The 12814-nt window shown below is 36.2% G+C and overlaps 1 protein-coding gene and 1 pseudogene across 2 annotated transcripts; one reads left to right on the top strand and one right to left on the bottom strand.

Annotated features, from left to right (window-relative positions):
* Positions 1–1599: 1599 nt before the first annotated feature.
* Positions 1600–1974, bottom strand: LOC143613495 (protein AGENET DOMAIN (AGD)-CONTAINING P1-like). The gene has a single exon (XM_077087183.1). The coding sequence runs from the start codon at positions 1972–1974 to the stop codon at positions 1600–1602; it is 375 nt and encodes a 124-aa protein (XP_076943298.1).
* A 3582-nt stretch (positions 1975–5556) lies between these two features.
* On the top strand, positions 5557–12050 carry LOC143613494 (kaempferol 3-O-beta-D-galactosyltransferase-like; annotated as a pseudogene). The gene is made up of 2 exons (XR_013150127.1): positions 5557–6056; positions 11075–12050. The product of XR_013150127.1 is annotated as a kaempferol 3-O-beta-D-galactosyltransferase-like (transcript).
* Positions 12051–12814: the final 764 nt, after the last annotated feature.

The raw sequence follows: 12814 nt of genomic DNA, 5'->3' as shown, positions 1-12814 counted from the left end.
CAGACTTATTGGCCTTGACATTAGTCCAGTCACTAAAACATTGTGCCTTCCGAAGATCTGAATGGGTGGTAGAATGCTTAAGAACATTGTCAATCAACTTTAAATCACTCTAAACGATTCGTGTCTGGGGGGCCTTTGTCTACACTAGAAGACACTTGGGTATTAGGGTTTCTTAAAAGTATGTCGAATTTTTATTTAAAAATAAATTAGGGTTTTAAAGGTGTTTTAAGGGTTCAACAAAAAACAATGGTTTAACATACCTCTTTATGCTGTTGGCCCCAACATTGTCTTCATTGTTCTCGTCATTCTTTATAGAATCAGCCTCGGAAGGCACGATCACAAGCTCCATGGGGATAAGCTTTCTTATCGGTCTCGTGCTCCCAGAATGGAAAACAAAACAAAAGGAACAAAAGCTATGTTTGGGTAAAGGAAGATTTTGTGAAGATGACAGTAAAATGGTGAGGAAGAAGGTGGAATATGTGGGGTTGGTCCCGAGGAGTTTAAAAGGCGGGATCCAGATCGCTAGATTATTCCAATAATATAACGGGTCCGGGCTTTTTGAGATAGGGGTTATCGACAAGATTATTATGGGCCTTCATATAACGGACCAGATAATATTGGGCGATTATAACGAACCAGATAATATTGGCCCACATTTTAACTTACAACATATATTTGGGAAATACTTTAACATAAAACATGTAAACGGGGTATATTTTAACGTAGAACATATTTTTGGGCCATATTTTAACGTACAACATATATTTGGTTCAAATTTTATCGGTCCAGCCAATAATTGATACATATCTTGACCCACACAAAAAATCTTTTTTTAAATACACAACAATTTTTTCCTAAATTTTGCCTAAACTCATTACAATGGCAAAAACCGATCTTCAACGACCCGGAAACACGCCTTCTCCCTGATCTTGATAAGTTCGACGACATTGAAACCTTCATACATGTTTTCGAAGATATGCACGTCCAAGAAAAGAAGGTTTTCCCCCACCCGAAGTCATGGAAACAACAGATGATCCCTTTGCCATCTGGGATGGTGATGACTTTGACATAGATGCAGCTTGGGAGGAAGCATTTAGTGGATTGAAGATCTATGAAAATCAGGTTGGAAATAAAAGGGAAGCAGATTCAAAGAAAGCAAAACAAGAAGACGAAAAGGGTGTTGATTACATGGAAATCGACTAATGTATAACTTTAAAATTGTTATTTTCATTTGGTTTCTTGTAAAAATGTAGTTTGATGAGATTAGTTTATGTTGTTTTTTTGGATAATCTTGTTTATATTTGGTTAACACTACATGCACAAAAAACACTAAATACCTTAAAACAACATACCATAATACTACACATAAACACTAAGTTGAAAACTTAGTGTTAAACATTACATTCTGCCCTTACATTGTTAATCTAACCACAACAACAAAACAAAACATGTTTCAAAAACACCATTCTAACCACAACAACTCAAACTATTCAACCAACCATACACATTACACCACAAACTACCCAAACTTGCACAAACTTCAACTACTCCAAACACTATTCAGTTACGGGTATACACCCAAACCTCATTATCAGCATCCTAGTCCTGATGAACGCGAATGTTAGTAAACGGGTAAATAATATCCTGATTCGTGCTGTCAAAATGGACAAGATACTCGGTTTCTCCAATTTTTCTAATTATACTACCATCCCACCAACCATCATTTGCAAACACATTCACTTTCTGACCCATATAAAAGCCACTCACAACAACATCAGCAGGTTTCGGCCTTATTTTATCGGCCTTCACAAACTCTCTTAACAGCCTGGAATGATCTGCTTCAAGCAGTGTGCGGAAAACCACGATGTAGGTCTTCTTCCCAACCCGTGAGATTATGTTTCCATCATAAAACGAACCCAAGAAACCATGACCCATATCAACAATTTCAATTAGATCACCTCGCTTAAACTTCATTCTTCAACTTGAGAGCACCCAAATTTTAGTTAGTTTATGAGAAATGAAATGAAAATAATCAACATGAAATTTAGTTGTAATAAGTAATTTATGGACAAAAGTTTAAATTCCATTGAAATTCATCTTGGCAGTTGACTTGTAATCAAAATTTGTCTCCGGAGTTGAAATTCATTTGAAATTCATCTTTGGAGATGAATTTCAAAAAAACTCAAAAATCAACTTTTTTGAAAACTCACGTTGGAGACTGAAACATGTTGAAACATCACGTTAAAGTTGGTTTTTATCAAGTTAGATTAGATGTGAAAACAAACGTTTAAGGCGAATTTGAGATGAAAACTCACGTGGTAGGTGGGAAGGCTTGACAAATGGCAGTTTTTATTGGTCCACGAAATATCACGGGGAAATTCCCAATGTCACGTAGAAGTTGGATTTGGAGGGCTATTTTGGGAGAATGAAATCTCACAGGCTATTTTGGAGTTTCTCTCTTCTCAGAAGGGCCATTTTGAGAATTCTCTCTTTTAAAAATTTGATAAGTTATAAGAAATAATAATGACTACTCAATCAATTAAATGGGTTAGGAATTTACGAGTAATATTAAATTTGATTAGAAAATAAGATAGACGAAGTAAAAATATCTTTTAAAATGTGTAATGATTGTTATAATGTAATTTTCTTTACACCTCAATTAAAAGTCGGTTTAATGTGAAAAAAATTGTAAATAGTTTTTATATGTAATCCACATATATATGAAAAAAATAAAATACATAAATAAATAAATTTGCTACATTATAATGAATTGGATTAACTTTGTTTCAAAGTATGTCTATCTTTTTTTAACGGCCAACCAAGTAACGCCGGGTATCTCGTACGCGGCCCCCATTGGTTAAAGATAGCCTGAGCCGGACACTAGTCCGGACGGACGGAGCCCCTAGCGGTCCACCTGTTGAGGGATTCACCGGATAAAACCCGACCCCTACGCCCGCCAAACAGCACGACAGCGAGGAACCGGTAAAACCGGGTGAGATCAGGACTCGAACCCTGGCAAGTCAGGGTCATCCCTCATATCTCTCATATAAGTTGGTGGTAATGATGTTTGATCCCCCTACCTCTCACTTGTAAAGTGAGTGCTCTGCTATTGAGCCACAACCAACTTATTCAACGTATGTCTATTCATGTTCAAAATGGGTACTCAAGTCAAAACAAATATTTTCAACACATGACATGTTAAAGTGAGATCCACGCAAACTTTTGTGGCCCAAAAAAATGACTTAGGTGCTGTTTGTTTTTCCTCAGAAGGACTTCTCCACCTCTTTTGTCTGCACTGAGAAGAGGGCGCGCAGACGTTGGGCTCTGCAGTGTGTTTGTTTTTTCGAAGACGTTTCATTAAAAAACGTCTGCGCGCCCTCTTCTCCCAGAAGTGTTGGTATTATCACTTCTTTAACCTCTTCTACACATTTTAGCTTATAACCGATCATCATCCTCCTCCTAACCCTATTCAACTCCTTCATCCTCACCAAGCCGCCGGTCGCTCCACACCTCCTCCGCTCCAAGCCGGCTAACTCCACTCCTCCTCCTCTCCACTGCCGCCGCCGCTCCATTCACCACGCTGCCGCCGCTGCTCCGGCATCTTCTTGAAGGTATGCTTTCTTTCTATTCTTTTCATTTTAGGGTTTCTTTCTATTCTTTTCATTAGGTGAAACTGAAAATGATTTGTTAAGTGATTGTATTGTAGTTAGGTTCTAATTTGTGCTAAATCTTGTTAATCGCATGCTACAGTGTGTTTGTGTTTGTGTATGTATATGTATGTCTGCTTCCGTCGATAACTTGACCCGTCGTGTCGGTACACGGCCGCTGCTACTACTGCTGCTAAAGGTAGTCATTAAGGGATTATTTAGCCTAGTTCTAAACTCAATACCCAAATGCAGCATATTAGAACGAGCAGGGGAGCATAAAATCGGAATTTGTGAGCGTAAACTTGAGAACATAATACAACTTTATGTGTTATTTTTATTTTTTGACCCGTTATCAGTAAACGGGCCAAATCACCACCATTAATATTATAAGATAATTACCCGATATAGCAGGAGTGAAAACACCATCACCAATTGTCATGCAAGTTCCAAGAAGAACAAAAATCAACAATCCTTTTCTAAACTTGGTATGTTTTTCAAAGAAAGATTTCAATGCAAAACTTTACCATGTTTCTGCAGTCTTTTTGACACCTTATGCAGATAGTTTCTCATCAGTTTCTTGTTGATTTGGAAGCATGCTAAGTTTTGCGTGGCGGCATAATTAGGAGTACAATGCAAATGTGCCACCTTTAAAACACAATAAATGCCAAAGTTTATAAACGGTTTACCATATTTACAAAATCTGTTTTCACTCCTGCATGACAATTGGTGATGGTGTTGATTTTTGTTCTTCTTGGAACTTGCATGACAATTGGTGATGGTGTTTTCACTCCTGCTATATCGGGTAATTATCTTATAATATTAATGGTGGTGATTTGGCCCGTTTACTGATAACGGGTCAATTTGGGTGGGTTTTTGTTATAATTGGGTCAAAATGGTTATGATTTAATCAAAAAGTTAGATTATTTTTCGTAATCACAGTTAGTATATATTATACTTGCAAAAATTTTGACCCATTTATTGATAACCGGATCAATTTGGGTTGTGTTTTATTGTAAACGGGTCAACGGGTTTTGTTTTATTTAAAAAAAACAGATTACTGTTAAGGCAATCCATATGTTGTAAATTTGTAATCATAAATAACACATTTATTACTTATAAAATTTTTTGACCAGTTTACAGATACCGGGTCAATTTGTGAGCGTAAACTTGAGAACATAATACAACTCTAGTTCTAAAAAATATTTTGACTCGCCCGACCCGTCTTAATAGGACAGTCGTCGGGAGACAATCCAATCAAAACCAACCAAACAAACCCTTTTTGGCTACTAGTATTTAAGCATCATCTATTTGGACCTAAACCCATTGCGACATGTTTCTAATCCACCTGACCTGCCTGCTTTGCTACCTCTCAAGTCATAAATATTTCTTCAAAATAGCCGAGGTTCGCTTCGTTTATATTGCTTTTCTTCTTTCTCCAAATACCAGGCCTTACCTTTAGTTATATATTCTGTAACAACAAACCAACATCACACCTTGGCTTCTTTTCATGCCCTACAAACATCCTTTACTACATGTTTACACACTGCATTATTCAAACAAAAAAGCTCACTGCATATTGCCTGATATGCATATTTAAATTTTGATGTTGAAGACCTTTTTTATTTATATTTCAGTTTATTTAAATTTCAGCTTATTTTAGCAGTCTGCAGATGTTAAAAAACAAACAGTCTTCTTGTTGCAGACTGCAGAGTTTTGGTCCACCTCTTCTGCTACAGATGTTGGCAGATGTGGTTTCGCAGTCTTCTGACATTTTACCTCTGAAAAACAAACAGCACCTTAAACTCTTTTAGTGACATGCATCTCCGTCCTTTAAGTTTAAAAAGTACTCTTACATGTGATCGATCAATCACTTTACCATAACTCATAAACAACTTATTTTTCACTAGAATCAAAACAGCTAGCCAAATGGAGGTCACCGCCAACAGGCAGAAACACGTTGCCGTTTTCGCATTCCCTTTTGCCACACACCCTGCTCTCCTGCTAACCCTCGTCCGCCATCTAGCTTCCGCGGCCCCTACGGTGGTCTTCTCCTTCTTCAACACCGAAAAGTCTAACAAGGTTTTGTTCTCTGAACTTGCAACAACATATTGCCTTATGATGTGTCTGACGGCGTACCGGAGGATTATGTTTTTGGAGGAAACTTTGAAGAGCTTGTTAACTTGTTTCTGTTGGTGGCCGAAGATGAGTTCAAGAAGGGTGTTCGGGCTGCGGAGACAGATATCGGGCTCAAGGTTAGCTGTCTGGTGGTGGATGCTTTCCTTTCGTTTTCCGGTGACATAGCGAAAGAAATGAACGTCCCTTGGGTGGCGTTTTGGCCTGCCGGAACTTGTCCTCTGGCCGCACATTATTATACCGATCTCATTAGGCAAAAAACTGCTCATCTCATAGGTATTTAACTATTTATGTCATTAATTTAGTTACTTACACGAATTATTATTATTATAAATGCTAGATTTCTATACGTCAAAATATATACGTTGACTTTTTATTACACTATACAATTTAGAAACAACTTTTTTAAAATATCTCGGTCGATCCGGCATGTTTGGTTCGAAACAGTAAAACTTAAAAATAGAAACTATGTTTTTCACAACAATAAACTAAACAAGGCTTGTAATTGAGCCGTTGGGCTCAGACTCAAGCTTAAACTTAAATGAGCGACCTCTGCTCAACTCATTTATTTTAAAGAGGGCCGAGCACATGGCTTGCCATCCTAGCTTGTTATGTTTTTCATGAGGCGCAATTGTCTCACACTTAGGGGGTGTATGGGATTGCTTATTTTCACAAACTTATAACTTATAAACTTTTTAAAAAGTAATAAGGTGTTTGGGATTGCTTATATTGTGAGAGAAAAAGTTTCATAGCAAGAATTCTTGCCATTTAATTCGTTGGATTGATGCAGTTACAGTTTCATTACAATATCCTAAACTATTGTTGGTAGAAAACTATTTACCAAAATGGTGTTCTTTAAAAACTATTTACCAAGTTGTGTTTTCATTTGTATTTGTTTTTTATAAATTAAATCATGGGTCAAGTTATTTTACAAAGAGCAACAAAAATGAGAAGGATGAGAAGGATTTGTAGTTACACAAAAACACCCCAAAAAAATTTAAAAAAAGTAAATAAAAATACGAAAAAAGTAAAAACACAAAAATGTTTCCACCGTCTTTCCCATTCTCATAAAAAAACACAATGGTAAGTGAAAAAAGTCGTGTCTTTTTTGTTATCATTGTATTTATTTTCGTCATTGATTGCATCTTTTTTCCTTGACATTGTTTCTTTTTTTCTTTATATTGTGTTATATTACTCAATATTATGCTATATTTTGTTCGGCGTTGTGTTATATTTTGCGATATATTGTGTCTTTTTTAATTATAGTTGTGTCTTTTGTTCAAGTTTCGTCATTGTGTCTTTGATCTCGGCACTATGTCTTTTCGTCAAACCTTTTTATTATTTTGTTTTGAATGAGAATGATGGCGGAAACATTTTAGTTTTAAAATGTTTTTCGTTTTTTATTTATATATTGAGTTATAATTTTTTATTATTTTTCTTTGAATATATTTTGAACAGTTTTTTGTGTGGTCATAAATCCTTCTCACATTTATTATTTTTATGTCACTTTATATTTTTACTTTACCCTTAAAACATACTTTTTTTAATTATATGTTTATTCGATTAATGATTTATCTTCTTCCTTTTTCACTTTTAAACTTTCATTAATCATATTCATTATATTGTTCTTTTTTAATTATTTTTTTACCAACTAATTGTAACTCCCTCTATTTTTACTCTCATTTTTTCATCTAGCCCATTTTTTTAAAAAAAAGAAGTGAGCTTGTAACATCCCGAAATTTCTAAAGTAATATTTAATATATTATTTTGTCGAGTGAAATAAACGAGTTAGTGGAACGATAATAATAATAGCAAAACTATGAAGACTTAGTAGGATAATTAGATGGGATTGGATATGGACCAAAAGGAAATATGGGCCTTCGGTCCATGGGCTTAAGGGAGTATAAATACCCCCCTTAAACCCCAATCCTTTCCATTCCATCCATTTATCCATCCTAATCTCTACACACCCCAAAACACACACGACCCGAACCAAGATCCAAAGGCGAGGACCCGAGCTTGTTGGTGCTAGATCGTCGTGACGAACCAAAGCAACAAGACCAGCTCGTGTTCGTAGTTCGACTCATTTACGGTACGTTTATATCGAGAACTTGTTCGTTTAGGTTTGGATTAGTATAGAAATGATAGATCTGTGTTTGTATAGTAAAAACGAATCCAACAAAGCTAAACTTACTGAAAATGGTTATGATTTGATGGGTTAATCGATTGATAAAAGAACCCGTAACCTATATGCCTAAATCGCACCCTTTAAACATCGATGTTAGGTCGATTTGATGGTTGGGGTTTGTAGGCGCTGGTCAGACGATTCCGTGGATACCTAAATCGAGTTATTTGGTTAAGAAACGAAGATGATTAAGGGATTTAAGCACGAACAGTAGCTGCAGCCGACAACTTCGCCTGCAAGCTAAGTTCGCCTGATGAACTTCGCCTGCAAAGCTAAGTTCGCCTGATGACAACTTCGCCTAAAGCCAAGTTCGCCTGATGACAACTTCGCCTAAAGCCAAGTTCGCCTGATGACAACTTCGCCTAAAGCCAAGTTCGCCTAAGGTTTAACTTCGCCTAAAGTCAAGTTCGATTAGAAAATAGATTAAAAACGATAAGTAAAAGTAAGCTAATACTAGGCCACCAGATTAGATCAGGCGAGTATTGATACGTGTAACTTATACAGTCAGCCGAGCTCAGTTAAAGAAGGGATTTACAACTATCGGAGGAAGAAGCAGAGTTCAGGTGAGTTTCTAGCCCCATTCCTTGTTATGTTTTCGGGGCTGTGTGCATACTCGATGTGTTGTTAATACATTTATCCTAAGTGATAAGTGTATGCCATATGTGATATATGTGATGGATATGAATGATTGCTTGTCGGTACGCGAACGATCTTCGGATATTGCGCGTACTGTCAGGATAAAAAATAAAGGTACGAATATTATATATCGAAGATGTATGAATATTACAAATGAATACTTTTCGGGGCCTGAACGATCTTCGGATATTGCACGTATCGACAAGGGGTATGGTTGTTAAATGAAGGATGTAAAGAACGCCTAGAGTGTTCTTATGCTATAATGTAATTATTGTATATGTGAAGTATGTGTATACAGGTACACGAATGGTATGTGAGTTCTACGTTCGACATAGTAAGTTAGGATGGCAAATCCCTCTAGCTTCTGTCGGACATAGACTCGGCTGGTGATGGCGTAGTTAAGGACTGCGGGCCTTATACGTAATGTAAACGTATAACGTAAACGTAGATAGGGACGGTGGGCCTTATACGTGTTACAGATAATAGACGACAACGTAGTTAAGGACTGCGGACCTTATACGTATTATAGATAGGCATCAGCGTAGGAAAGGACTGCGGACCTTATACGTGCTGTATTTGTGATGTGGTAGCATAGGGGAGGACTGCGGACCTCGTACGTGCTATGAATTAGGTTGCAACATAGGGAAAGACTGTGGACCTTGTACGTGTTGTGGATGTAGGATGGTATAGGGAAGGACCGCGGACCTTGCACGTACCATGAATGGTGAACATAGGTAAGGACTGCGGACCTTTTACGTGTTCACGACCTTGAGTACAGGTATAGACGGCGGACTATGAACGTACTCTCGGTAGACTGAGGTTAGTGATTGTAGATATGTGTGTATGTATGTATGTATGTATGGTAGTAAGTATGTATGAAGAACAGAAGGGTAACTGGTTAAGTATGGATATGTATCTTCGGATATGTATGTATGTGTATGTATTGTATGGCGTTCGATTAACTAGAACTCACTCAGCGTAGCTGACTTTTAGTATGCACGCAGGTGAGTAGAATGAGACAGCTAGCTTGAGCGGGCACATGGTGGGCGAATAGGAGACTGGCATCTGAAGACTCAAGATGTTTTAACGTAATTGACGTTTATTTTGAAAGACAAGAATGTTTAATTAAGGCAAGTTTTGGATTGCTGTAACGTTTCATGAAAGTTTTTATATTCCGCGAAAGTTTTAATGAACTCTGATTTGTAAGAACTGTGTTTATGAGTAAATCCGACGTTAAAGTAGGGCTACCGGGTTCGGGGCCTTACAGAGCTTCTTTTTAATCCTTAACCCAAGACCTCGCCATCCAAAACCAAGGTGTTTAAAGGCTTTGACTTTGCCAATGGACCACCACCTCATTGATAACTATAACTATCATCCAAATTAAATTTAAATAATAAAACAAAAAACATAAAATAAATAAACTAACCGAACATCAAAATCGAATCTCGTTTTATTTGTATCAACTGTGTTTTATATTCGATCCTCATCTTCTTCTAACAAATCTCGTTTCATTACATACTGGAAGTTAAAAAAAAATGATTACATACAAAATCATTGAAATCCTTGATTTGGTTTTTCTTTAGGTTCTAATATATGCAAAAACTTTTACTGATAGGTTTTAAAGGACGCATACGAGATTATGAATAAGAATGTTTCAAACAATCCAATCAATTGCAAATACTGTATCAATCATGGCAATTTATAATATTTTGAAATTAAAATACACAACAATTAACATTGCATTATAAAATGGAACCGCTCTACAAATTAATGATAAAAAAAATACTTGGTTTCTCTAGTTGAGATGGGTTCAATCAATTTTGAAAATAGAAACAAGTATTTTTTTATCGCTCTTAATAAGTAGTTTTTTCATCGACACTTACGCCCTGCTGTTGAGTTTTTTTAAATGAGAGAAAGGAAAGGAAAACTAAGGATGGTTAAAAACAGGGTGTTCATGAGTTTTTTTTAGGATAGAAAGGAAATGAGTAGGAGGAGTTAGAATGGATTATATTAATGTATTTTCTCAATAAGTTATCATTCAAAAAAATGGGATGATTACTGGATAACATAATTATCCTTTCCTTTCCTTTCCTTTCCTTTCCTTTAATTTCCTTCCTACTCAAGAACACACCTAATTGAAAAAAATATCCTTCCCTTCCTATCCCTTTCTTATCCTTCCATCTCTTTTCTTTTTCTTTTCCTTGTGTAAAATTGGAAATCCATCTCTTTATTGACTTTTTCATCAATCTAGTTACACCTACATATTTTTAAATAATTTATATAATTTATTGCTTATGTTAAAAAGTATAGTATCACCATGAGGCAGGATGGTTGGTACTTGGTAGCCTCTTTAATGAATAATGACTCATATGATTAATCTTTTTTTTATTTAGTTAATTTTATTCAATTAACTATTTTTTTTTAATTAATTTTATTCATATAATTGTGTTCCTACATTTGTGTTAATTATCAGGATCTGTCGAACCCAATGAAGAAATTGTTGACTTCATCCCTGGACTGAAAGCAATTCGACCAGGTGACTTACCAAGTGGAGTTGTGTTGGGAAACCTCGAATCACCGTTTGCAACCATGCTACATAAAATGGGAAGAGCCCTATCTACGGCCGCTGCCGTTCCCCTAAATTCTTTCCAAGAACTCGATCCAGATCTCACAAAAATCCTCTCTTCAAATCTGAACAACTTTCTAAACATCGGTCCCTTTCATCTCATATCCAAAGAAAAAACACAAATCAAATCTGATGAGTTTTCTTGCATTTCATGGTTAGATAATCACAAGACAAGATCGGTTACCTAACATAGCCTCCACCTCACGAGCTTGTCGAGTTGGCTGAAGCACTTGAAGAGACCAAATCGACATTCCTTTGGTCGATAAACAAGGATTCCTATAAGCATTTCCCTAAAGGTTTCTTGGAGAGAACAAGCGCTAATGGGACTGGGAAAGTTGTACCTTGGGCTCCTCAGGATCAAGTTTTGAATCATGTTGCAATAGGTGTGTTTGTAAATCATGGTGGATGGAACTCGGTGTTGGAGAGTCTAGGAGCTGGTGTCCCGATGATATGTAGGCCATTTCTCGGTGATCATCATATAAATTCTTGGATGGTTGAGAGGTTGGGAACTGGATTGAGAATCCAAGGCGGAAATTTTCACAAAGCACGCAACTCGTTGTGCTTTGGAACAAATTATGTTACCTTCCAAAACCCGGGATGAGAAAGTTGAAGCATTGAAAGATCTTGCTCACAAGGCTGTCGCACCAAACGGGAGTTCTGATCAAAATTTCAAGACTTTGGTAGAAATTGTCACCGGCAACACCGGACACCCTTAATCGAACTTTTGAACTTCATTGGATTACTCTATATGTAATTCATAGGTATTGTCTTAACGTTCTGTATGGATGCTTTAATAAGAAACCCAACGTACTTTAATAATGCATTGGTGATGGGGTTAAATCAGAATAGCTTGAAGTTGGTGTAATATAACTAAGGAAGCCAAGCTTAATAATAAGATTAGAATTTTAATCTTTATATTTTAAGTTCTATTAGTGAAAACATGTCGAAGATCTATAAATGAGGTAACATTATTAACATATAATATGAAATGGAAATGGGTTGACAAGCTAGTTAGTGTCATATAATTGTAGATATTAATATGAGTTATAACATGTAACATGTAAAAAATCCTTATGACAAAAACAGAACATGAAGATTTGCTATAGTAGCTTGAGACAAGTTGGTAGAAAGTTTTTATCAGAAAACTAGAATTCATGACCCGCGCGTTGCACCGTCTCTGTAATATTGATGTCAAACTTGAAGCCGAGCTATCTTCTATGAAAAATATCTGACCATATGATCCCCAAGAGCTGTGCACATAGGATTTTGAAATTCTGTACCACTAAATGGCTTGTAATTAACAGCTTCAACTCCTGCTGTTAGATCAATTCCTTGTATTAAACTAATAATAATCAGTTATATATACTCCTTATATATGATATAGATATTATCAAAGGGTCAAATAATCTATATCTATCTATATCTATACTATATATAATACACCAAATAAGGGCAAATTAAGACATCCATTTTTAAGTAATTTACAACACTTAAATGAGGTACATGTGTTAGTAAGGGTAAACATGTCTTTTAAACACAATCCATTCAACTTACAAGTTTGATCCCTCATCTTTAACCATATTATGT

This window comes from Bidens hawaiensis, unplaced genomic scaffold (genome assembly GCF_021521415.1).
Source record: "Bidens hawaiensis isolate Kalapana, Puna unplaced genomic scaffold, B.hawaiensis_p1.1 tig00037599_1, whole genome shotgun sequence".
Classification (NCBI taxonomy): domain Eukaryota; kingdom Viridiplantae; phylum Streptophyta; class Magnoliopsida; order Asterales; family Asteraceae; genus Bidens; species Bidens hawaiensis.
The sequence above is the reverse complement of the archived record's forward strand: the minus strand, read 5'-3'. Positions and strand labels throughout refer to the sequence as shown.

Excerpts from the sequence above, each read along its gene's own strand:
- LOC143613495 (XM_077087183.1), bottom strand. The coding sequence starts at position 1,974 with ATGAAGTTTAAGCGAGGTGATCTAATTGAAATTGTTGATATGGGTCAT.